Source organism: Pempheris klunzingeri, chromosome 24, assembly GCF_042242105.1.
Source record: "Pempheris klunzingeri isolate RE-2024b chromosome 24, fPemKlu1.hap1, whole genome shotgun sequence".
Classification (NCBI taxonomy): domain Eukaryota; kingdom Metazoa; phylum Chordata; class Actinopteri; order Acropomatiformes; family Pempheridae; genus Pempheris; species Pempheris klunzingeri.
The window spans coordinates 2930182-2954837 of NC_092035.1; the positions used below are offsets into that span (position 1 = coordinate 2930182).

Genomic DNA, 24656 nt, shown 5'->3' on the forward strand with positions numbered 1-24656 from the left:
ACACCCAGCCGCCTGTCCGTCAGCCCCTCAGTGCTAAACTTGCTCTTTCTCTCCTCATCCATCTTTCTCCCCTTTTCCACTTCAGCCTGACCTCATGTGCAACTGTGGAGGTCTGTGGGTAACACATTCAGGCATCCAGTTTAATGATTTAATGCCACTTCCATTTAGGGGGTTATATATTAGCAGCAGTCAGGACTCTTAACAGCTCTGTTTCCATTCAGGCAGCTTTAGCTGGTGTTTCAAGATAAGATTTAAAAAATAAACCTGTCTTTGGTCATAAACTGATGATAAATACACGTGATATTTCCTTCATGATTGGTTCTGTATGTCTGAAATAACCATTTGGTGACATCTGGATGCTTTGTTATGTGGGTCATATACAGTAGGTGTGATGGAAGCAGCAATAATAAGATTGGAGACGATGTCAGTGGCAATAACACAACACAAAGCGGCAATAACACCTTTTCCAAGACTTTGGTGCTAAAGAACATAATGTGTGAGTTATACACTGCTTTAAAAGAGCGTCTCTCAACTGTTTGCAGGCGGTGATCTGCATTATAGGTTGCAAATTTATAAAATATGATTATTATTTATAATTTATTAATAATAGTACACAAATCTTACGTTTAAAAACATCTTGAATAGATTATTTTGGTGCAACTAGATGGTTTAAGCCTCTCAGTCTGTTATTTTTTTGTCTGTGTTATCTGATAACTTCTATTAGGGGTCCTATTAGAAGATGTATAATTGATAAAGAACTAGACGGGGGAGAATTCAGCTGTAGTCTGCACCATTAAACACTTATGATCAGGATCTGTTCTTGTTTTCCCACATTATCATACAATTGGTAAATCTTGAACTTACTATAATTTAGTGTACAATGTTAATAATAATTGTTGCACACAAATTAGGGGAGCTCCATCATGTGTTTCTTTATCAGCACAGGCAATACCATTAAAACATCTTTTTTTTTTTTTAAAAGCATCTTTTAATGATAATGAATAATAATGAGCCAGCTTTTTCACTTATTCCGTGTGAGCCTTCGTCCATAATAAAAAAAAAAAGTAGGGATTCTAAGCTCTGATTGGTTGATTGCAGCTTCTATGCCAAGCCGAATTTACCAGATCATCTTTAGAATAACATAAATATTAATTTTGTTCACTGTAGTGCCAGAACAAGCAACAAAGCCCAGTTTAGACTCACATTCAAATGCCTCGTGTTAACAAATAACGATGTTGCTACTATCATCCAGCATCTTACTCGTGAAATAAAGTTATTAGAATTAATTGAATGTCGAGCTTACCTTTCACTTTTGATTCATCACGGGGTTCCTGCTGCGGATGTCAGCTGAGAGGTTTCAGGGATGTAGCAGATCCTCAGCAGCCCGCCGTCAGGAGGACTGGACTCTGCTGCAGCTCTGTGCGCAAGATCCATGATTTAGTCAGACCGGTAGGGGTGCTGTCAGGAGCCACAGTGGACAAAACACTAACCTGATCCTGATAACAACTAAGAAATAAGGAGCAAATATGCGTCTGAAAAGGAAGCAGCTTTAGTAGTAATAATAATTTCCCCCAGTGAATGAATAAGAGGATAACACACTTAATTAGGCTGTTTTTTTAATTAGGTTCTGTCCTGTTTTTGGAGCTATTGAATTCTAAATCTCAGTATCTGTGTATGCCTTAAATCACTTTGTTTAACTGAAACAGGAAGCCTATGGTAAAATGACTGTGACAGAGAAATAATATGGCATTGACATATATATATAGAACTTTTTCTTGGTTCTAGGGCTATCTGTCCACTAAGTGACTTCCACAATAATCTGCATTACAAAAATCATTGAGAGAAGCTTGGCTGCCATCTGCTGGACCGCTGGCCTGCACACTGCTTTGAAATGGTTGAGCTGAAACTTGCACTAATCATATCAACCATGTGGCCAGTAAGAGAAGTTTGCATTGTTTTGCATTTTCTTTAAAGTTTCTAGTTTTATATACTACAAATATATATTTGTGAATATATATTTTGATCTCTTTTACAGTTTAATTGTAAAAAAATAATAATAATCTGTATTCAAAATGCAATGACAGGAAAGTTCAAAACATATTTTCCTAAAAAAATAGATTTAATTAAACTAATTAAGCCCAGTGTGAAATAAATTACCACTTGTTAATTAAACTATTTCATCTGAGGACATCTTTACAGTGCACATGTTATTTGTGACAGTGAGGAGAGGGGTTTTAAACAGCATTTACTGACTGTGATGTGCTGTGTGTAAAGAAAACATACCTGAACAGTTAACTTAATAAATTAAGTATGAAAAATCCAAGCTTGTTTTTCTAGCTCCAGGCTAAAACTGCACATTTTCATTTCAATCATAAACAATATACTTATATAAAAGTATCATTACCACAGTGTGAAAATACTAAATATTAAGTAAAAGCAGCCAAAGAATTGTTGGCAAAATGTCCTTAAAGTAAATTTACCATTGTTCTGGAGGTAATCTGAAAATTAAAAATAACTACAGTGGCCAATTACACAGTTCAATTAGAGAGTAAAACCTTAGAAAGGTTGTAAAGGAACACTGGTGCCTCAAAATGATTTTATAGTTAGATAATTAGAGTGAATGTACTTAATTAACACCACTGATAATATTAGAGCAATAACAATACCTCTGTTTTGGTAACATCAATGTGCCAATTTCCCGCGTTTTACTAATTCACTATTAGCTAATAGGAACAACACATTCACTTTCTTGTATCGATTCCACCCAATTAGCGCTCGGAGCCCATATGAGCCAATGGCGTGCGTGCGTCACAGGTCTCTGGTCCAATGAGCGGCCAGCAGAGTAGATTTATCCAGCCAATCGGACGCCAGCAGCAGTGTGTGACCGAAGCGGGGTCTGCCGGGCACATTTCGCCGCTCCTCCACCCGGCTGGTCTTTTTCGGATCTCACTGCAATGGCGGAACAGCAGCAGTTCTACCTCTTGCTGGGCAACCTGATGAGCCCTGACAACACCGTCAGGAAACAAGCAGAGGTGAGAGAGGAGATCGAGGCTGTTTTTATCCGGGCTACACGTCGGTTGGACGGTAGAAAAGCGGGCCGGTTGACGGTTGGCGGTTAGCAGAAGCTAACAGGCTAGCAGGCAAGCCAGCCTGGCCGCGCGCGCTGTGAGCTCTCGCGTCAAGCTCGGTAGCCCACGTGCAATGTGAAGCCGACAGTGAGTCGGCTAACGCTAACTATCTCCACCATATTGCGTAGTTATGCGGACACCATGTAGACCTAACTGACACGAACCCTGTCGTGACACTGCGTGTTTTGGTGTCTTTGTGTCACGACCGGGCGGTTAAATGTTCCCTTAGTTGGGCGCCGGTCCTAAAATCTCCAGCTGATTGTGTAGCTAGTCACCTAGCTGGAAGGGTACAGGAAGTAGCATGACGCTAAGGGGCTACTACATTGTTGGTGCTAGTTTATTAGCTAGCGCCGAGCAGAGTGGCGTTAAACGATTAAAGACCGGGATTCAGGCACTAAATCCATACACACTGTTGGTGCCGTGATGAGCTTCAAAGCAGTGCGTTACAGATGTTGGGAGCCAGTCCTCTCTCAGGGCGAGCCATGTTAGTAGTGCTTCTGCAATGGCCTCCACTTGTGTTAACGACACCTGAAAGTCATTTTAACACCGTTTTTAAAAAACCCAAAACGTGCTGTGTGGTTTAGTGTGACTCGTGGAGCACATCATCTCAGTTTTCAGTCCCCACCACAGGCTGCTGTCGGGTCATCCTCTCCCTCTCTGGATTAGTTCCTCAGAGGATTTGTTTGGGCTGAGTCTAGCTGGCCTATGTTTTACCCTCGTGTCGTTACAAAGCTTTGTTTCCACAGTTTACCTCTTTAGCACCCGACTTTTGGATGAGGTGGTTGAATCTTATCACTCACACCCCCCCTCCCTCCCTCACTGGCAGTCAGCGTTTTTCATTGTAAACCACAGACTGTCTGCCGCGATGCTAAGCTCATTGGAATTCATCCTTTATAGAAACTTTCTCTTTCTGTCTTACACCCACACAATAGGAAGTGATCCATCTGTAGAGGACTTTAAACCCTGATTCTAACAGCTAATGACCACAGCTACTAAACATTTGTAGGTGTCCAGATCTTCACTTTAGACCATTTAAGACATGCGATGGATGTTGGAGTCCAGGACTCCGTATTATTGTGGGTAGACAGAAGTTGTTTCCATGCACATAGTAGATCTGGCCATGTGGTTCCTATGTAAATACATTTGGTCAGCAATCAGGTTTCTCCCCCACCATGCTGTGGCTGCAATGATACTCCTCCCTGTCCTGGTTCTTTGTCATGCAAATGTGTTTGTGCAAAAGAAACACCCAAGAAACCATTTAAAGGGTTTTACGCTCACATAATCATGTTTGCCCATTCGGAAATCTAGCATATAAACGCTTTCTCTTAATCCAGTCATCTATTAAAGATAGAAAAGTCCTTTGTTTACTATTCGGACAGCTTGGACACAATCATGTGATCCGTTCCTTTAGAACACAAACCCAAGGTTTCACTGAACCCCCCCCCCATAGAGCATCATGTGCATTTTGCATTTCTCATGTGGCTTAAATGATGCATCTTAAAATCACTGGAGACCAAGACAAATGCATTGTGCGTCAGAGCAACCAGCGAGATTCATGTCTCATGATGTGGTAAAGATTATTTGGTAACAGAATGACAGTGTTGGATACTTAAACTGAGGAATCAGAATTACTTACTAATAATCTTTAAATTACTTTAATGATGGAGGGGGGAGTTTCCAAATCTACACGTAGTAGTGTTTATATGGGATCAGGAGTTAGCAGCCACATCCAGGCTTTCATGTGATTAATCAGCACTTGTTAGTTCATTCACAAAAAGTCTTCCAGTGGCCCGTGTGGAAAGCTTTAATGTCAAGCAGCCTGTTGGGGTTTGCTAAATGCTATCTCAGCAATGGATGTCATTTTAGCTTTGATAACTACTCATTAGAGATGTTCACTAATGTCCCTTTTTTAATTTAAGTTCTGTGTAATTGTCAACATCCTATAAAGCTCTTAAGTGTACACACATTTCTAATTCTCTCACCACTGAGCAGAATTTCTGACCTACTGTATAAACAGATTACAGTATGCTTTTGAGGCCACACCCATGTTGATACTTCATTCATAAAGCCTAATAAGATTACATCTGTAATTATAAACCAGCCTCACCACCTGTTTCGGCTCGAAATGTGCCATAGTGTGGAGTTACTGGCGTGTGCAAAATGCCATTAGCTGACACTCGCCTGGCATACCAAATAGCATGTCTCATTCTTACTCATGTGCTTTTTAATTTTCATTGCAGGAGACCTATGACACAATCCCAGGCCAGAATAAGATCACATTCTTGCTGCAGGCCGTCAGAGATGCATCTGCTGCAGAGGAGGTTTGTGCATTTAACAGACATAACTTTTTTTTTAATGTTTGAGATGTCAAGATATAAAGCTTTAACAGTTACCAGCCATTAGAAACATGTACTATCCCTTTCCTTGGTATAAAACCTTGTTGTACCAGGGAAATGTCAAAGAACATTTCAGGTCAGAAGTATTCACACCAAGTGCTGGAAAGTCAGACAAAGGTTATGTTTGTTTGTTATGTTTACACGTGCACTCTGTCTTCATTATGTGTATATTGAAAAGGTGCGACAAGGATTGCATTTTGAGAATGTAGTCCAGGAATCACGTGTGAGCCCCCACCGCAGCCTGACAGGGAGGCTCGTTATGAGTCACAGTTTAGTTTTGGCATTTGGGCAGTTGTGTTTACTCCGGAGCCCACCAGCTGCTTGGTCCCTCATGCTTCCTCTCCTTTTCTTTACCTCAAGGCTGATATTTTTAGAGTCTTGAAATGGGAGCAGCCAGTGAGGTGCTTGGCCCAGTGAGCGTGACTCTGCCTTTCTGAGATGCTGCAGGTTTTGTTAGTGTGACTAATTAAAATGTTCAATCAATTCCACGACATGGCCGTGTTCATGCTTGGCAGCTGCAAGCATGCGGTTTTTCCTGTAACACGCATTGAACATTTCACTGTATGTTATTTGCATTTTAAACTGCAAAACAGAATCCAAATGAAAGCTGGAGTATAAACTTGTGTATGATCATAATGGGATCAAACCATAACTAGAAAAGCCAGAAGTCTGACTAAGAAATTGACAGAAGATGTCAGAAGTCTTGACATTTGGTGTTTCATGTTGGTGCCGTGGTGAGACGCATGTTGAAACCAGCGTTTTGTCCACTCAGGTCAAGCAGATGGCGGCAGTGCTGCTGCGGCGGCTGCTGTCGTCTTCCTTTGAGGAGATCTACCCGGGCCTGACGCTGGAGATGCAGACGGCCATCAAGACAGAGCTGCTGACCAGCATCCAGCAGGAGACTTCACCAACCATCCGCAAGAAAGTCTGCGACATTGCAGCTGAGCTTTGCCGCAACCTCATCGGTAGTGAACTTTTTTTAAAATAACTGATCTGTTATTTTATGTTATCCTCCGACTATTTGCATTACAGCAAAATTGTTGTATTTAGGGTATAAATGTGAATAATTCTTGTCTTTAATCTAGACGATGACGGGAATAACCAGTGGCCAGAATTGCTTAAGTTTCTGTTTGACTCTGTGAACTCTGACAACGTTGGCCTACGAGAGGCTGCCCTGCACATATTCTGGTGAGCCCCTGTTCACTTCATCCCCAATCTTTTATTTAGGCCTCTGTAGTTACATGATCAGTGCAGCCAAACTACTACAGGCAGAAGTACTGGTGGCTGACAGTTGAGTGTGTCTTGTTGCTTTTTTTAAGGAACTTCCCAGGAATCTTCGGGAACCAGCAACAGCATTATATGGAGGTCATCAAGCGCATGCTTGTGCAGTGCATGCAGGACCAGGCGAACCCACAGGTAAGCTAATACGACACTTTACTTTGGGCAGTTTATTGCTGATTTATATGAACGCCTGATTTATATTTCTCCCTCTTCATATCATCCTTCAGATCCGTACCCTGGCGGCTCGTGCTGCAGCGTCTTTTGTTCTGTCAAATGAAAGCAATACAGCTCTGCTGAAGCACTTTGCTGACTTGCTCCCTGGTATTCTGCAGGTAAGATATCAGGGTCGTGTGTCTTTGTCCGGCTCATAATAACTGGCTCAAAATGTTGCTTTATCACTCTGACCCCTGTGCAACATACAGCGGCCTCTCCGTTAGTTGATGCTCTCTGATGAATGTATTTTTTGTTTTGCAATGCCTGGATGTAATCCTTAACACCAGTAATGGCTTTTAAGCAGTCGGTGAAAGTTTTTACACGAGGCCCATGAGACCTTTGATTGACATGTTGCTTTTAAAGGGCAGCTTGCATTAGTGTGGTGTTTATGCTTTAGCTAATGCTATCATTTACCATACAGTAAAAGGTGCAGGTGAAAATGCCTTTTTTTTTTATGATGCATTTAATGTCTCCTTGTTTCTTGCTGTATTGTGTTCATTACTAAAACTAGCATCTATCTACAAATAGATGTATCTTCAAACTAAGAGCTGTGTTGTTTACTGAGAGGTGTAGCATTATTATTCCTCGTTAGGCTACGCATGGATGACATTGTTTGCACTGCAGAAAGAAGTTGGCTGTTTGCTAACAAAACAGGACTGTTAGCTGTTCCTACTAGGAAGCTTTATTGGGAGTGGCGGTCATTCATTAAGCATGCCGGTGCTTAATGAATATATTTTGCACCACTAACCCCAGCCTCTGTTTTTAATCAGGCAGTGAATGAGTCGTGCTACCAGGGAGATGACTCTGTGCTCAAGTCCTTGGTGGAAATTGCAGACACGGCACCCAAATATCTGAGACCCAACCTGGAGGCCACTCTGCAGCTCTGCCTGAAGGTGAGTCAGAGAGCACACAGACGTGGAACATAACTCTACTTCTCTTTGCTGCTAATTTCTGAATGATTGGAGACTTTGCTCTGTCTGAACAACATGCTGTCATGTCTCTTCAGCTATGTGCCGACACCAACCTGACAAACATGCAGAGGCAGCTGGCACTGGAGGTCATTGTCACCTTATCTGAGACTGCAGCAGCCATGCTGAGGAAACACACAGCCATTGTGGCTCAGAGTGGTGAGGATTTGGTTTGCCGTTAATTGACTACACTTAACTGTTCCCTTAAGTTTTGGCCCCCCAAAGAAGATTGAAGAGTTTAGACAACTATTTGTGTTTTACCTTCAGTGCCTCAGATGCTGGCTATGATGGTGGACCTGGAGGACGATGATCAGTGGGCCATGGCTGATGAGCTGGAGGATGATGACTTTGACAGGTGAGGCTTGGTGCATCACCACGTAGGTATAAAAACCTTTTGATTGTTGGTTGAGGATCCTGTAGAACACAAATGTTTCTCTGTTTGTCATGAGGGGCGGGGAGCACGCAGGATTACATTCCCGCCAAAGACCACTGAGCTGATTAGTTCCTTTTGTTGCAAATGTTTTTCAGTGTAATAGTTGGAAAGAAAACTTTCAGGGCCTTGTGCATCTGAAGCAGACTTCCTGCACCTGAAACATCACTTGTACTTGCATATGAGATGAATAAAGACTGATCTCTAAATTGAGGAGACAGTTCAGAATTTGTTTTGAGCCATGTGTTGCGATAAACCCTTATTTTGGTGTTCATACACTTGCTCTTGTGTGTTGAGTGACTTGTTCCTTGTCGCCCACCAGCAACGCTGTGGCTGGGGAGAGTGCTCTCGACAGAATCGCCTGTGGTCTTGGAGGAAAGATCATTTTGCCCATGATCAAACAGCACATCATGCAGATGCTGCAGAACCGTAAGTAAAGCCCACAAGTGAAGATATTTAAACGGAGCCGCACTGATCAAACGTAAACTCTTAAATGGTTCATATCGGGAATGTTCTCTTGCAGAGATCTGAAATTTGAATTAAAATTAAAGACTTATGATTTGAATTGGTTTTAACACGAAGGAAATAAAGGAAATTACTGCTTGGGATGTAGTTTAACTGTAAGATATGAATCTCTCAAACAATTGTGTGAAGTTTTACCTGGTCAGGTGAACATGAGATCAACCCAGTGTGTCTGTTGCCAGCTGACTGGAAGTACCGCCATGCTGGGCTGATGGCGCTATCTGCCATCGGGGAGGGCTGCCACCAGCAGATGGAGGCCATTCTCCAAGAGATCGTCAGCTTTGTCCTCCTCTTCTGTTCCGATCCCGTAAGAAAGAACTTCAAACTTGATTAATCCTCAGATACAGTGCAGGTTACTTAGCTTTATTAGGCCTTTAGTGACCTCAGAACAGTTCCACTGTTGTTTATTAGGTCACTTAATGTTACTTGGTGGCTTTCCTCTCCCTCCTCAGCACCCAAGGGTACGCTATGCCGCCTGCAATGCTATTGGACAAATGGCCACCGACTTCGCCCCAACCTTCCAAAAGAAATTTCATGATAAGGTAACTAAACTAAAATGTTATGATTGATGACAGAATGACATTTGACATGCTCTAAGTTGGCAGTTTAATAGTTACACCTACTCAATCTAATGGAGTGAGTAAGTAAGCGTGGACCAGGACTGACCCTGCACCCCCTTCCCTCCCAGGTCATCTCATCACTGCTTCAGACCATGGAGGACCAGAGTAACCCTCGGGTGCAGGCGCATGCCGCCGCCGCCCTCATCAACTTTACAGAGGACTGTCCTAAATCACTGCTGATCCCTTATCTGGACAGCCTGGTGCAGCACCTTCATGTCATCATGGTAGCCAAGCTGCAGGAGGTACAAATTAGTCTAGACACCATGTGTTGAACAGAAAATAGGATTGTGCAGATTTATCATCGCCCGCCAGTTCAGGAGTCCAAAGTGTGCCCTCTTCTCTCCTACCAGCTGATCCAGAAGGGCACCAAGCTGGTCCTGGAGCAGGTGGTAACGTCCATCGCCTCGGTGGCGGACACAGCTGAGGAGAAGTTTGTGCCATACTACGACCTGTTTATGCCCTCGCTCAAACACATCGTAGAAAATGCTGTACAGAAGGAGCTGCGGCTGCTTCGTGGCAAGACCATAGAATGCATCAGCCTCATAGGCCTGGCTGTGGGCAAAGACAAGGTACAGCTCCACCGGCCTCTTAAGGTGTCTAAGGGACCCATTTCACCACACGTTCACAAACAGCTTCACATCTGTCCTCCTCTTTCTGTCCCGATACTAGTTCATGCCAGACGCCTCTGCCGTCATGCAGCTGCTCCTCAAAACCCAGACAGACTTCAATGACCTGGAGGATGACGATCCTCAGGTAGGAAGACTTGAATTTAACTTGTAAAACTGTCCACTTCCCTCAAATATCCCTGCCACGTGTCAACCTGTCTTGTTTCTGGTTTAGATCTCGTACATGATCTCAGCCTGGGCCAGGATGTGTAAGATCTTGGGGAAGGAGTTTCAGCAGTACCTGCCTGTAGTGATGGGCCCCCTGATGAAGACGGCCTCCATCAAGCCTGAGGTGGCCTTGCTCGACAGTAAGTACCACAACAGTATGTGGATGGACACTTATTAAGAGTGCTCCGCTTTTACGCTGCATATGAAGTATAAAACAAACAAGAATATTTGAATATGTCTGTCTTGTAGCCCAGGACATGGAAAACATATCGGAGGATGACGGCTGGGAGTTTGTCAACCTGGGAGACCAGCAGAGTTTTGGCATCAAGACAGCCGGCCTGGAAGAAAAGGCCACTGCCTGTCAGATGCTGGTGAGTAGTCCAGTCCGCCACAATAAAGGTGCTCCGCTGCACGACTGTCCTGCCAAACTGAGATCCCGAGGGGGTCCGAGGCAGATTTGGCAGGGCACCAGAAGCCATTGTCTATCTATATCCACACACTGAGGCCTCTGCTAGTGTTTTAGCCCCATTAGTGAGATGTTTTGTGTTTTCCAGGTGTGTTATGCCAAAGAGCTGAAGGAGGGTTTTGTGGAGTACACGGAGCAGGTGGTGAAACTGATGGTTCCTCTACTCAAGTTTTACTTCCACGATGATATCCTTTTGTCAGACGCTAGCTGATGCATAGATTCAGATGACAGGATTTTGGGTGTCACAGAATACGGGGCATGCATTCCTTAACTGTCTCACGCGTGCGGGTGGCAGCAGCCGAGTCCATGCCCCTGCTGCTGGAGTGCGCACGGGTTCGGGGACCGGAGTACCTGACCCAGATGTGGCACTTCATGTGCGACGCTCTCATCAAGTCCATCGGCACCGAGCCAGACTCTGATGTCCTGTCGGAGATCATGCACTCTTTCGCAAAGGTATTTTTCCCCCTGACATTCATTCCCACGGAATCTTTTGACTGTATTTAATACAGTATAGGAACCAGCTCCAGTTTATGACCTGACTGATGGGAGTTTCTGCTTCCTGCTTTAGTGCATTGAGTTGATGGGAGACGGCTGTCTGAACAACGAGCATTTTGAGGAGCTGGGCGGCATCTTGAAGGGAAAACTGGAGGAGCATTTTAAGAACCAGGAGCTCAGACAGGGTGAGACTTGATTCTTTACATGGCCTGGTGATGACGGGCTCGGATAATACCAAAGTGTGTGTGTGTGTGTAAAACACTCACAGAACATCTTGTCCTTTTGCAGCTAAGAGACAGGATGAAGACTACGATGAGCAGGTTGAGGAAACATTACAAGACGAGGTAAATATTTTCACATCAGAAAGTCGTCATGAAAACCTTTTTTAAATTGTCGTGTAAGACACTTTTCTGGTTTCCCCCTCTACAGGATGAGAATGATGTGTACATCCTGACCAAAGTCTCGGACATCTTGCACTCAGTGTTCAGTAGTTACAAAGAGAAGGTGCTGCCTTGGTTTGAACAGCTGCTGCAGCTCATCGTGCAGCTCATAGTAAGTGCTTCCTGTTCTTAGGTCGGCAGCACATGAATGCTAAATTGAAAAGGCATGTTAACTTTATTCCAGACTATTATAGAATATTTTTAGAAATTCAGTGGAACTAAACTCGTCTGTCTCATCTTTAGTGTCCCAACAGGCCGTGGGCTGACCGACAGTGGGGTCTGTGCATCTTTGACGACGTGGTGGAGCACTGCAGCCCCTCCTCCTTCAAATACGCAGAGTATTTCCTGCGGCCGATGTTGCAGTCACTGTGCGACTCGAGCCCCGAGGTTCGGCAGGCGGCAGCCTACGGCGTCGGCGTCATGGCTCAGAATGGAGGAGAGCGCTACCGCCCGTTCTGTACAGGTCTGGCTATTCACTGTTCTTCACCTGTGGGCTGGTCACCCTCCTTTTTTTTGTTTCGGTAACTAGACGTCTTGTTTTGTTTCCTCGGTCCAGAGGCCATCCCCATGCTGGTCAGAGTCATCCAGGCAGCAGACTCCCGCTCGAAGGAGAACGTCAACGCGACGGAGAACTGCATCTCTGCTGTTGGGAAAGTCATGAGGTTTCGGCCGGAGTGCGTAAACGTCAGTGAGATCCTCCCCCACTGGCTCAGCTGGCTACCACTCAATGAAGACAAAGAGGAGGCTGTCCACACGTTTGACTTCCTGTGTGACCTCATTGAAAGGTAGGGTGGCCTCCACCCAACTTACCCCGTTAATCTTTTTTTTTTTTTTCCTTTTTTAAATCATGGAATGCACTAACCTGCGACCGACTTGTCTTCTCTCCACAGCAACAACCCCATTGTCCTTGGACCAGACAACTCCAACCTCCCGAAAATATTCCTCATCATCGCAGACGGCGTTGCAAACGATTCAGTGAAGAGTGAAGACGCGTGCAGCAAACGGCTGGCGAACGTCATCCGCCAAGTCCAGGTGAGCCGTCGCCGTCGCCGCACCCGGTCCTGCCTCGATGCTAATTTGAACTTAGAATAAGTGACAGCCCCACAACATGGTTAACACATTTCTGTCATGCTTCCCAGGTGTCGGCAGGATTATGGACACAGTGTGTATCGATGCTGAACGAGACGCAGCAGAAAGCCATACAAGACCTACTGAATACTGCCTGAGCCTGAACCCCCGGTCACCTCCCCGCTCTTTAAAAAAAGCCCACGAAGAAAAGTTGAGCTCCTGGATCTCCTCCATACACTCCCTCTTCTTCCTCCTGCTCTGATCTGAAGTGCGTATGGACGCCGGCTTCACCCCCATCACCGCCCCGCCCCCCCTTCAACCCTACTATTATAAAAACCCCACCCACATTCAGCCGACTGAGGGAGCAGGTTGGATATTTGTGACGAGGAGGACATTGGCCATCCACCTCAAAGACTTTCACAAGAGTAAAGTGTCAGTCGTCCCTGTCTCATCACAGCTCCATGTCTCCTCTCTGGATTTGTTTCCAGCCATTCCCTAAAGTTTGACTTGTGCCCAGAGGGACTCATTCTCCACATCGCCCACCACAAACTCATTGGACAGTCAGGCTCAGAAGGGGCCATAGTGGGGAAATGGGGACAGGACATTCTAGTGGACTGAACAATTGAATGAGTTGGAAATGCACACTGGGCGATCACTGCCTGTCTCCTGTGAAATTTCTTTTTTTTTTGTATTTTTATTTTATTACGTTTCTCGTTCAGTTTTCCCAGCGTTACCTGGGGAGAAACGGCCTCCGTCTGCCACAGCTCGGAGGGTGTGTTTTTCAAAAGTAACGGCATGTTAAGTGGCTAACTCTAGAAAATATGAAATAGTTAGGAAACTTACATCATCGTCGTCTGGGGGAGTTTGATTTTACGCTGCTTTCCTCCATAGCCTTCCAGATAGGTGTTACAGGAAACGAAGCCTGAAGATGAAATGTTTGCTGAACGGTTCCCAGCCCTGAAGGTAGCAGAGGAAGGGGCTCGAAGAGGAGCAATAATCTGGGGCTGGTCACGGCCACACGGCGTGTGACGAGTTGAAGGGACATGAATTGTAGAATACTTGTAAAATGCGTGCTATCATTCTCAACTTTATGGTTTTGACCCTTTGCAGTCCTGCAGGTGACGGAATTCAGAAACTACAAATAAAATTCCACTTGAGAATTCTGGGAAATGCTTTTTTGTGATTTATTAAACTAAAGGAATGAATGGATCTAAGATGCACTAATCAGAATCATCACTTTGATTTAATAATACACCTGTAACAGTTTACGTTGCTCTGTACAGACTGCAAAAGTAACCATCTGTGAAACAGTTTCCACATCATTGGTTGACAGACAGCAGTTTGAGAGCAGCCATGCTTTATTAGGACATCTAGACCAACAGCAAAGAAGTTTTTAAACTAAAGCTTTCAACCAAACTCCAACAGTCATGGATGGTGATCCGGTGCCTTCTGTGGACAGCTGGAAGTGTTTACCCCCCCTTCTTCCAAACCCCAAAGTGTACATATGCATGTGGTACAGCCTCGAGGAAACAGACTGTTTGTTTTGGCTAACATTAATAACTAATACAGCAGCAAAAACCTACCTTGTACTAATTACAGCCTTCAAAATGAATAAAACTTAAGCAAATGGAAGCGCTTTCAGATGGTAGAATTTATTGCAGGACTTGTTTCAGCTCGGACTTGCTTCAGAGTGGGGAAAGCGTTTTAATTTAAATTCCGTTTTGGCCATTTGCTCACAAAGAAGCTGGCAGTTTAAATCCCCAGACCAGCTGGGAGCACCTGGCTAGGGTGGATGATCGTGAGACTTGTCGCTTCCAAGTTTTTCCTTCAGGAGGGCGCGGACCTTCGACTGCTTCCGGTAAAGGACGGTCAGCTGTTCATCAAAGGGCCGACTGTAAGGCAACATGCAATTACAGCGACACCCTTCGGCTTGGATATGATCAGAAAGGCCGTGCTGGAGAGCAGTGATTCCCAGGCGTGGTCCAGTGGATGTTTAGTTGCTCCAACACGCCAGGATAAGGACACACCGATGTGGAGGCTAGTTGTGTTCACAGGGAGGACGGGCGGATAAACGGTGAGCTACAAGATCTCTTTAAACTCCTGATTATTGGACACATGGCGAGAGCAGATTTGTGCCACTTAGAAAATAAAGATTTCCGTTTGAACGCTACCAAACCGGAGGGGCGTGAGTATTTACAGTGGAGAGGACGATCTGTACAAGCTGGTAAGCGAGGTGAACGTGCTGGGGCAGAAAGGTAAGAGAGGAAATGAGGTTCACATTAAAACATGATTTAGTCAGTGACTCTCACAGAACGACTATGGGGCCTCCACTCTGCTTCTTTCATTCTTTCTTTCTCATCATCCAGTCTTTTGTCAAACGTAGTCCATCTCTTTCTTCACTCCTATTGTAGCATGTCCACAAAAGCATCAAACTCGTCAATGTTTTTCTCATAGACGGCCAGTTTCTCCGGCAGGGAGTCCTCCAGACAGAAAATACAAACCGCTGTTAATGCGAACATTCAGTTTGAACTATTTTTTTTTTAAGCTAAAGAAAGAAGAAGAAGCGTGTTACCAGGTCGTCGGCCATCGACTGGGAGCTGATGTGTAGAGACAGGCTGGCCAGTTGAGGAGGGTTTTGAAACTCTCTGTAGAAAGTGCCCAGATCCATCGGTAACAAGTCGTCTTTAGAGAAGGCTGGACGCTGAACAAAACCAAACAAAGTCCGACAGTTAGAATGAAAAATCAGAGCCTCCAAATCTCATTAGCATGTTCTATCTCTTTAAATGGTTTTAAGGAGTCTTGGGGTGTGCTGGCTGGCAGCTGGGTCTGAGCGGCCTACGTACAAAGTCGACCATGACAAAGTCGTCCTGCTGCACTGATCCCTCTGAGCCCTGAGAATGGAGGCTGGCCTGCAGGGGTGACGGGCAAGGAGGGGAGTCTGGAGGCTGCACCTGAACACACACACACACACACACACACAGTATTAATGGAGTACTTTAGACACACTGTCCATTTTAAGACAAAGCATTGCTTCTGTATAAGAAAAGGGATCTTAATTAATATATTTCCAGTTACCATGGGATCATTCTCCTCTGAGTCCAGGCCTCGAGGAGCGAATGCAGCAAACGGCAGGTCCAGACTGGCTGCTGTCATCTACACACACACACACACACACACAGGTTGAATTCAGCGGTGCGAACATGAGCTCAAAAAGATCATTGTGTTCCTCAGCAGGAAGCCCGTCTGATTACCTGCGTGCTCGGTTTATTGACGAAGGCGCCGATTTTCCTTGTGAACGCATTGAGAGACTCCACAGGGTCGGAGGGAGAAACGCTCCTCCGCCCCTCATCCCTCCTTCCCTCCCCACTCTGAGACAGGCCGTCGTCGTCGCCGCTGCAGGGGGGGGGGGAGAGACACGGCGGCGTTACATCAAGTTCAAAACAGAAATCTGAACCCCTTCAAGTTGTCGGGATCAACAATCCAGCGGCGGTGATGTGATGCCAGGAGGATTACCTGCTGCCGGGTGTGTTGGGGGCGTGCTCTACAGTCAGGTGGGCATCGGCACCGTGAGGAGGGGGGGCAGAGACCAACACGACGGCGCCTTCCTTCCCAGCAAGAAACACCTGACAGGGAAAATGTAATTATTTTATCACCACTATGATTTAAAATTCCATACACTTATTTTATTTTACCCATCAAGAATCACTACCACTGCTCTGGAAGTGAACTGAGGGCGAGTGGGTGTATCACCTGGTTTGAATTGGCAGCAGGGTGACAAAGCTCAGCAGCTGCTGCGAGAGCCGAAGGCTGGTACGATAACCTGGAGGCATACAGCTACGGGAGGCAGAGAGGAGAGGGAATGTTACTCAGGGCGCAGTGAGGGTTTGACAGCAGAGACACGTGTGGTGTTGTCAGGATGTCGGAGTCGTGCTCTTGAGATGGGTCAAACATTAACAGAGCTCACTATAGCGGTGCGTGATGATGATGATGACACAGGTCTAGCATGAGGCTCTGCTCTGGAGGACGTGATGGGACTTTAAAAACAGTCAAAAGGGATGATGAAACTATTTAAAAAGCTAGTGTGACACACTGAGGAGCAACACACAGCCCAAACAAATGAGGAATCAGTGACTAACAGTGCTCAGTTCAAGGTGCATCACACACAGTGGCCAGTAAAGACTCACAGTGTGAGTGACAAGTCCAGGAGCCACTGGAAGCTGCAGACTATCCAGAGGGAGGGGCTTAGACAGTTTAGAGGGCGAGGGACTCAGTGTACACACACACTGAGATAATGCGGACACACACGCACACACACACACACACACAATAAAAAGACAACAAGAAAGAAAACAGACAAAGAGAAAAGAGAACGTGAAAATGAAAAACAGGTATGAAAATAGAGAGAAGTCACAGAGTAAAGAAAGAGGTGGTGAAGAGTAGAGGGGGAGGAATTGTGTCCTCTCACCTGAGACGGAGGGGAGGTGGAGAAGGAGGTGGTGCAGACCTCCTGGGAATCCTGAACCCCTGCAAACTGTCCCCCGTCGTCCTCGTCTGGAGCTCTGGACACACACACACACACACAGATTTAGACGATTCCTGAAATCCTACAGGTGATGATGCAGCTGGAGTGGAACTGTGGACAGATTACTGCCACCATTTTCAGTTTAAGAATTTCCACAGCTTGGTGTGGCTACCTGTAGTTGCAGGGCTGTCCCATGTTTGCAGGACGTTGGCTGCTGCAGGGAGGATCCACAAAATGATCCACTATGATCCCCATGATGGGAGCTGACCGCTCGAACTGTCTGCAGAGGAGACAGTAGCGTAAGTGAAGTTTCTTCAAAGCTGTTTTCTCAGAAATGTCAGGAAAACAAACGTGCTTCAGATCATTTTCTTTGTCGGACTCTGTTGTTTTTACGTGTACTGTGTTAGTTACCTGTTGGACATGAAGGCCAGGTTGGTGCGGTAAGCACATGACAGTGTGACCGTGCCGACAGGTGTGCCGACGACACCCACACGCACCGTCTGAAAGCCTAGAAAACACACCACAAACCCCAGGAAACGAGACGATCAGCTAATGTAGTGCGCAGAGCTTGGTTACATATCTTCAATATGTTTTAAAAAGTTAGAAACATTGTCAGTTTATTGTTAGTCCCTTATTAATTATACATAAAGTGTATAAATGAAGGGTCATGTGATTCCTGGCCAGTATAGGGAACCTTTTTATAGACATAGTAGAACAAAATGTAATTAATAACTGGAAATGACTTCTACATATCAGTACAGCAGTGTGAAACCTTAGTTTTTTATTGTCTATGATAAAATATGAATGCTTGGGGCTTATTTTCAGTTAATGAAGAAGCTTACAGTTACCTTCTCCTAATCCACTCAGCTGGACTTCCCCAAAGTAAATCCTACAGACGAGAGAGGCACCACCACCACGTGTTAAAACAAGTCTGAGACCTGATTTTTAAAAAAAAGGATGTTCTGTTGTTTGCAGACAGTCCACGCACCTGTATAATATGACATAGTCGTGTCCCTGCTTTCTGGAGAGTTTATAGGCGGGTGTTACTCTGGTGATGGCCAGCAGAGACTTGAGTAGGACAGACAGACGATTGTAGACTGTGTATGACACCTTGATCTCCTTATCGCACCTACAGCAGAGACAGACAACATCCTGACTCATTACAAGTCAGCAGATGATGCGCAGACACACTGCCAGCGATGATGTTCTACAGCTGCACACAATTAAAACCAAATCCACTCACTTTTCATTCATCTCCAGGCACCATGTTTCCAACTCCATCGAATCACCCTGAGTGAGAAAAGAAAGACATGAAGATCAGACATTAAAGTGACCTTTATGGCTCTACTTTTCAGACACACAGATCAAGCAAACCTCTCGTAGTTTATAAGCTTCCAGAGCATGACGTTTGAAGCCCAGGTAGTCTTGTTTACATACCTCTGACGTCTTCAGGGAGATCTCCACACACATGGAGCGTCCGATGCCTGGAAGTTGGCCAGCCAGTGCTTTCTTGGCTTCATGAGTCACCTCCGGGATGTCTTTGATGGCCAAGTTAAACTAGAAGAAATAATAATGATAAAAACTTTCCTGGATATGTGAAGATTTACGGTGAAATATAATAATAGCAAGACGACAGTATTTTACCCAGTCAGAGCCGGTAGGTGATGAGGACGAGCGAGTGCAGATCTTCTCTCCGAGACGAGCTTGGACAATCACCTGGACAGTCTGCAAACAGGACAGAAGACACCAGCGACGCTAAGAAAAGCTTTTGCAGAAACTCCAGAGCAGCCGCAGAAGACAAATATGTTAAAATTTTTTCAATGCTGTGAGCGCCACAAAATATAAATTATCTGCATGTCTCTTTTGTCCCTTTATACTACACACATAGAACATATGTACGGATAAAAAATATATATATACATATGTATGTCCACATCCAGGAAGTAATTCTTACTAAATTAATTAACTACATTACATAGGTATAAACCACTAACGACAAACCCTTTTAAGCTACTGAGGAATCAAAATGTCCCCTCAGACGTGTCACTCACTCAGAAACAAGAGGAAGCTTGTTACCTTCAAGGCAAAGAACTTAATGAACTTGTCCAAGTCTTTCTTATCCTGGGGACTCAGGCCACCGTCCATGTTGCCACGACCCTGCAAATCAAACCGAACAGAGATCAGAGATGAACAGACCTCAAATCAGTGATTGCAATCCACATTCTGCTGTGAAAAACACCTTTGTAGGCCAACACCTAACTAGTTGAAGTGTTTAGGGTAGGTCAAAGTAAGCAGTGCGTCCAAACTTATGATGAGTCAGTGAGGAACAGCTGTTGAGGGAAGATGAATGCATGTCAATGACATTATTTCCAGAGTACAGAACTGTCACATTTGGATCAAAACAAGCCATTTTGATCACGTGTCAACAGTGTTTTGAACCCCTGATATTTTGACAATTACTAAAATGTTAAATATTACTGAGAGCAAAGCACAACACAATGTGAACTTCCTGTTTATCAAACCTGTTTAACCCTTCATGTAGCAAGTGCTTCTGTTGCTAATAAGCAAGCGAGGCCTCTACGTTGACATGAAACAACATTTGGGTGTCGTAACAAGCTACAGACGCTGACAGCAACCTAGCAAGACACCACCTTGATAATTTTAACAGGAAGATACTGTCACTTAATCTATAATAAACTAACGTTTCACAAAGAGGAGGCACAGGCTCTGGATAGGTGACTCACTGGCCAACTAGCGTTAGCATGTGGCTAACGTTAGCTAGCTAGCTAGCTCCACACCACGCACTTTCACTCCATCCCAAGACATTCAAACTTACATTAGCTTGTCCCTTAGAAATGCAGCGTCAGTAAAATACAACTTAACGGAATAAGGATGGCAGGCAGCGCTGTCCTCCGCGAACATTTACACGCCCAATTCAGGTGTACACAACGTCAACAGCAGCGGTGCTACTTTTCTGTTTATCTTCTCCATGTCGACGTGTTTAGATAGCAGCAGTTTCTACACCGCACTTTCGTGAAAAAAAGAAAGCACAGTTAAGAAAAGACAATAAATACTTAATAGAATAACACAGAGTACATTCATATCCACATCTCTCTCTCTTTTATTTTTTATTATTATTTATTTTACCGTGAAATAATAATTTGTATTGCTAAATTTTTATGTCGAATCTGCGGATTCGCACGGTCGGTTAAATGTTCCCGGCGGCTTGTTTTGGTTCGGCGAGCGATGCACGACTTCGTTAAAGGTTAGAACCTCTTTCCTCAATAAAAGCAAAAGAAATTATCGTGCTTTAATCTTAATTTGCAGCTACTCGGCTACGCGTGTTAGTAGAGCTATGTCCGCCAAACACGCATAGCTCTAAATGAGGAAATGCTAAATTGCTAGCTAGTTAGCACGTAGGCTTGGCTTGATTCAGATAGTACCGTTACGCCAACGTTAGTTTCTTACACGCTTTAAAACATGGGGGCAAAAAAGCCATAATTTCCCCCTTTTTTTGCCAGAATGAGATATATATCAGCCTTGTAATGAGACTAAACAACATAAACTTATCAATCACTATGAGCAATGTGTTCCACAAACGAGAATAAAGTAATTATGATGTAAAACCAGTGGATTCCAGCATTAAAATGGTAATAATCATTCATTTTATGTATTATTACCAACAGGATGGCGATCCCTATAGCTATTCTAGACTGTGATCTACTCCTACATGGTCGAGGCCACAAGACCTTGGACCGCTTTGACCTGGAGTCTGTCTCAGACAGCTTCCTCCTCACACAATTTGGCTTTCCCAGAGAGTTTATCCTCTACCTGGTGGAATTACTCCGAGAGGTGAGTGAGCTTTGAATAATCACATCCATTCTTATAAATATGTCCTTTCTAAAAGAAAAAAAAACAATCTGTGTGTTCCTGCATGTCAGGCTCTCTGTAGGAGAACCCAGAGGTCCAGAGCTATCAGTCCTGAGGTCCAGGTGTTGGCTGCATTGGGCTTCTACACATCTGGTTCCTTCCAGACCTCTATGGGAGACACTATAGGGATCAGCCAGGCATCGATGTCGAGGTGTGTGTCCAATGTGACCAGAGCCCTGGTGGAGAAAGCGCCCCAGTTCATTACGTTCAACAGGTACGATGACGTTCTGCTCTGCTGAATTTCACGTAAGAAGGACTTAAAATATTAAAAGCATTAAGAAGAGGAAGAATAAAGTGATGTTTCTGTTTCTCAAACAGAGATCCCTCCAGCAGAGAGCAGTCCTTCCAGGAGTTTCAGAGGGTGGCAGGATTCCCAGGAGTTCTCGGGGTGCTGGACTGTGTTCAGGTTTAATAGAAATTATATTTTCACACTTTCAAACGTTGTGTTCGCAGCCTGGCCGATTCGCCATATCCTCTTCTCCAGGTCACCATCAAAGCTCCAAACAGCGAAGACTCGTCATATGTGAATAAGAAGGGGTTTCACTCTGTGGGCTGTCAGCTGGTTTGCGATGCCAGAGGATTGTTGCTCAGCGCGGAGACTCAGTGGCCCGGTGGACTCAAAGACACCGATGTTCTAGAGAGATCTGCTCTCCACAAACAGCTGCAGGACACGGAGGAGGGCTGGCTGCTGGGTGAGACTTCCTACATCATAATGAGGAGTCCAAACGGGTCTGGAAGCTGATGCTGACGTCTGTTTTTTCTGTTTGCTAGGCGACCGCCGTTACCCTGTAAGGAAGTGGTTGATGACGCCAGTCGACTGCCCAGAATCCCCAGCAGAGTTCCGATATAATCTGGCGCACACCGCCACACATGAGATCGTGGACAGAACCTTCAGAGCCATTCAGACCAGATTCAGGTGTTTGGATGGCACCAAAGGATACCTACAGGTAAGTTCTTCCTGTCTATGCCTTTTGCGACTGTAACCCGAGTAAGAACAGGCTGCGTGGTATTTTAAAGCACAAGGACCAGCGTCATCCTGAGATCAGTGTCATCTTCTCTGCAGTATTCTCCAGAGAGGAGTTCGTCCATCCTGTTGGCCTGCTGCGTTCTCCACAATGCCTCCCTGCAGTCCGGATTAGACGCCTGGACTCTGGAGAGAACCGACCCTCTGGAGCAGCCCGAGAGCCTCGAGCAGCGACCCGAGGACCGTGACAGCGAGGCGGAGGACCTCCGAAAACAGCTCATACTCAAACACTTCGGCTAAACCGGGACTGAAGGGACAAATGAATGCCATGAAAGTCACATGTAAAGCAAGAAATTCCACTTACACAGTGTTGCTGATGCAGTTTTTTAATATTTTGCTGGTTTCTACTCTACTGGCTACACTAAGATAACATAGTTATATATGGAGGAACATGCACGACGCTATACAACAAACCAAGACAACACTGTTCTCAACACATTTCAAATAACTCAACGCCCACGAGGTTAGAACAATCCAACACCCCACGGTGTTTTACAGCTCTTTAAACTGTGTGAAGCTGCAGCGTTATCAAGGTTTCTTTACAAGTGGAAAAAGTCACCCCCCCTGTTGTTGCTTTATTTTTTTTTAAATCCCTCCCCACTTTACATCCTCCTTCCCCCCTCAAAATCCACAAATTTTTCTCCCATGTTTTCCATTCCCACGTGATTCCACAGGTTTAAAATGTTTGGACTATGTCACAATACAAAAACAAGGTCCATATTTACAACAACTGCACATTATGCTGTGGTTATTTATGTACACTGGTGCATTAAGACTGTTAAGGGTGACGATGGCATGATGTTGGTGTGACGGGCTGCAGTCACATGATGTTTTTGTGTACACTTTAGCATGAGGGACACAAAATGAAACCGATACAGATACAGAGTAGGAAAAACAGATTGTTATGTTTGGGAGATGAGCAGGATTTCTAACCCAGAACTCTCTTTTCATAGCTTTTACTTTGAGGGATTACCGTGATGTTTAAAATAGCTTTTTGGCGAGCATCATGATGTTGTCAGAACAGTGGTGAAAAAATAAAGACTCTTTGTTAACGTCCCGGCTTTCCTTTAAATTGTGGAGATAAAAAAAAAAAAAAAAAAGCTAGTGGTGTTTTATTTCCTGGAATGTATTAGTCTCCTGATTGGCTTCATCAATATATACACATTTTCTACAAACAGGAATAAATACAACATACACTGCTGTCGCATGAGCACGTTTATCACGTCCATGTTTCCTCTGCTGCTTGGTTTGATGTTATAGTGATATAATGATTTTTTTTAATTCTTCAGTTGATTTATGATACATTTCTTTGGCTTTCTGAGAGTACGGTTCAGACGTACAAGCTAATGGCACTGTTAAATCATGAGGGAACAACAAACCTCAGGGGTTTTCATGCGACAGCAGTCAAAGCGGACACTGTATTACAGTTAAAAGACACGAACAGGTCAAAGTTTTACACTCCATGAAACAGCATGTAAACTACACACCATGATGTAAAACTTTATCATCATCATCATACTAAATGCCAAAAAACATCATACAAGTCCTTTTTTTTGGCATAAAATAAATATGCTCTTTTTTGGATGCTCAGAATATATTATACGCTGTATTTTTGTGTTATTTTTGTAAACATTATTTAGAAAAACAAGACAAAACTAACTTTAAAAACAAGCTCAGTATTTTTTTTTTGTTGCATAAATTAAATATGCTCTTTTTTGATGCTGCAAATATATTACATATACCATTATTAATTAAAAAAAAAGACATTTATATCATGTTTCCTGACCTCCAATCGGGACCCCTTTATAGTCCCTTGATAAGAAAATATGGTTCCCCCCCTAAAGTGATGCAGAATATTGGACAGAAAGTTAAATACTGACTTCAGAGATTAATTCAAAAAGTGGACAATAAAACATCTTTCACTGGAATCTTGACTGTAAACTGTGTGTGTGGGCTTTAGGTGTAAGGCCGAGTTGGTCATATTTGAGTGAAGTAGGTGGAAGGCACTTTAATAAATGGCAGAGCTTCCTTTTAAAAAGGACACCAGCATGTCTAGTTTTGTTATATACCGTTATAAACATAGAGCTGAAATGATTAGAGTTCATCAGCAACAATCAATTAATGACCCAAGTCAGCTATCAAGCACTTTTTCTCTGGTTCCAGCTTCTCTAAGGCTGCTTTTTTGTTTTATATCATCATGAAATAAATAGTTTTTAAGTTGTGGGCTGTTTGTCATCTGGCAAGTTGGTTGATTAATCAAACAAATCACCGATAGTTTAACCGAAAATAATCAGAATTTGCAGCCCTATATCTATATATG

The 24656-nt window shown here is 44.2% G+C and overlaps 3 protein-coding genes across 4 annotated transcripts; 2 read left to right on the top strand and 1 right to left on the bottom strand.

The window, feature by feature from the left end:
* Positions 1–2891: 2891 nt before the first annotated feature.
* Positions 2892–14030, top strand: kpnb3 (karyopherin (importin) beta 3). Its single transcript, XM_070855429.1, has 26 exons — positions 2892–3032; positions 5369–5449; positions 6297–6489; positions 6610–6712; positions 6844–6940; positions 7033–7137; positions 7789–7911; positions 8025–8145; positions 8254–8341; positions 8739–8845; positions 9121–9245; positions 9391–9480; positions 9627–9800; positions 9909–10127; positions 10228–10311; positions 10399–10531; positions 10641–10762; positions 10946–11042; positions 11138–11310; positions 11426–11537; positions 11641–11696; positions 11782–11904; positions 12036–12255; positions 12349–12577; positions 12683–12824; positions 12932–14030. The coding sequence occupies exons 1-26, from the start codon at positions 2955–2957 to the stop codon at positions 13016–13018; spliced, it is 3282 nt and encodes a 1093-aa protein (XP_070711530.1). The 5' UTR covers positions 2892–2954; the 3' UTR covers positions 13019–14030.
* Positions 14031–14200: 170 nt separating this feature from the next.
* atg13 (ATG13 autophagy related 13 homolog (S. cerevisiae)) lies at positions 14201–20373 on the bottom strand. Of its 2 annotated transcripts, XM_070855690.1 has the most exons (18): positions 20219–20373; positions 19459–19539; positions 19027–19107; positions 18820–18939; positions 18626–18672; positions 18371–18511; positions 18231–18271; positions 17794–17890; positions 17555–17662; positions 17326–17419; positions 17045–17143; positions 16611–16694; positions 16374–16483; positions 16112–16253; positions 15936–16013; positions 15704–15811; positions 15433–15561; positions 14201–15340 (listed from the first exon to the last, which is right to left on the bottom strand). In XM_070855690.1, exons 2-18 carry the CDS (start codon positions 19525–19527, stop codon positions 15263–15265), a joined length of 1626 nt encoding a protein of 541 aa, XP_070711791.1. In that variant the 5' UTR covers positions 19528–19539; positions 20219–20373; the 3' UTR covers positions 14201–15262. The 2 variants fall into 2 exon arrangements, with proteins under 2 accessions (XP_070711791.1, XP_070711792.1); XM_070855691.1 differs by lacking the exon at positions 17045–17143.
* Positions 20374–20595: 222 nt separating this feature from the next.
* Positions 20596–22916, top strand: harbi1 (harbinger transposase derived 1). The gene is made up of 7 exons (XM_070855903.1): positions 20596–20647; positions 21069–21234; positions 21324–21526; positions 21631–21718; positions 21797–22004; positions 22084–22259; positions 22376–22916. Exons 2-7 carry the CDS (start codon positions 21070–21072, stop codon positions 22574–22576), a joined length of 1041 nt encoding a protein of 346 aa, XP_070712004.1. The 5' UTR covers positions 20596–20647; position 21069; the 3' UTR covers positions 22577–22916.
* Positions 22917–24656: the final 1740 nt, after the last annotated feature.

Coding starts and splice junctions, on each gene's coding strand:
- kpnb3 (XM_070855429.1), top strand. CDS start 2,955: ATGGCGGAACAGCAGCAGTTCTACCTCTTGCTGGGCAACCTGATGAGC. Junction 10,128..10,227: donor TGGCTGTGGGCAAAGACAAG/GTACAGCTCCAC, acceptor TCCCGATACTAG/TTCATGCCAGACGCCTCTGC. Junction 12,578..12,682: donor CTGTGTGACCTCATTGAAAG/GTAGGGTGGCCT, acceptor TTCTCTCCACAG/CAACAACCCCATTGTCCTTG.
- atg13 (XM_070855690.1), bottom strand. CDS start 19,527: ATGGACGGTGGCCTGAGTCCCCAGGATAAGAAAGACTTGGACAAGTTC. Junction 18,272..18,370: donor GACTATGTCATATTATACAG/GTGCGTGGACTG, acceptor TCTCGTCTGTAG/GATTTACTTTGGGGAAGTCC. Junction 17,891..18,230: donor GCTGAGTGGATTAGGAGAAG/GTAACTGTAAGC, acceptor TGTGTTTTCTAG/GCTTTCAGACGGTGCGTGTG.
- harbi1 (XM_070855903.1), top strand. CDS start 21,070: ATGGCGATCCCTATAGCTATTCTAGACTGTGATCTACTCCTACATGGT. Junction 21,527..21,630: donor CAGTTCATTACGTTCAACAG/GTACGATGACGT, acceptor TTTCTCAAACAG/AGATCCCTCCAGCAGAGAGC. Junction 22,260..22,375: donor GCACCAAAGGATACCTACAG/GTAAGTTCTTCC, acceptor TCTTCTCTGCAG/TATTCTCCAGAGAGGAGTTC.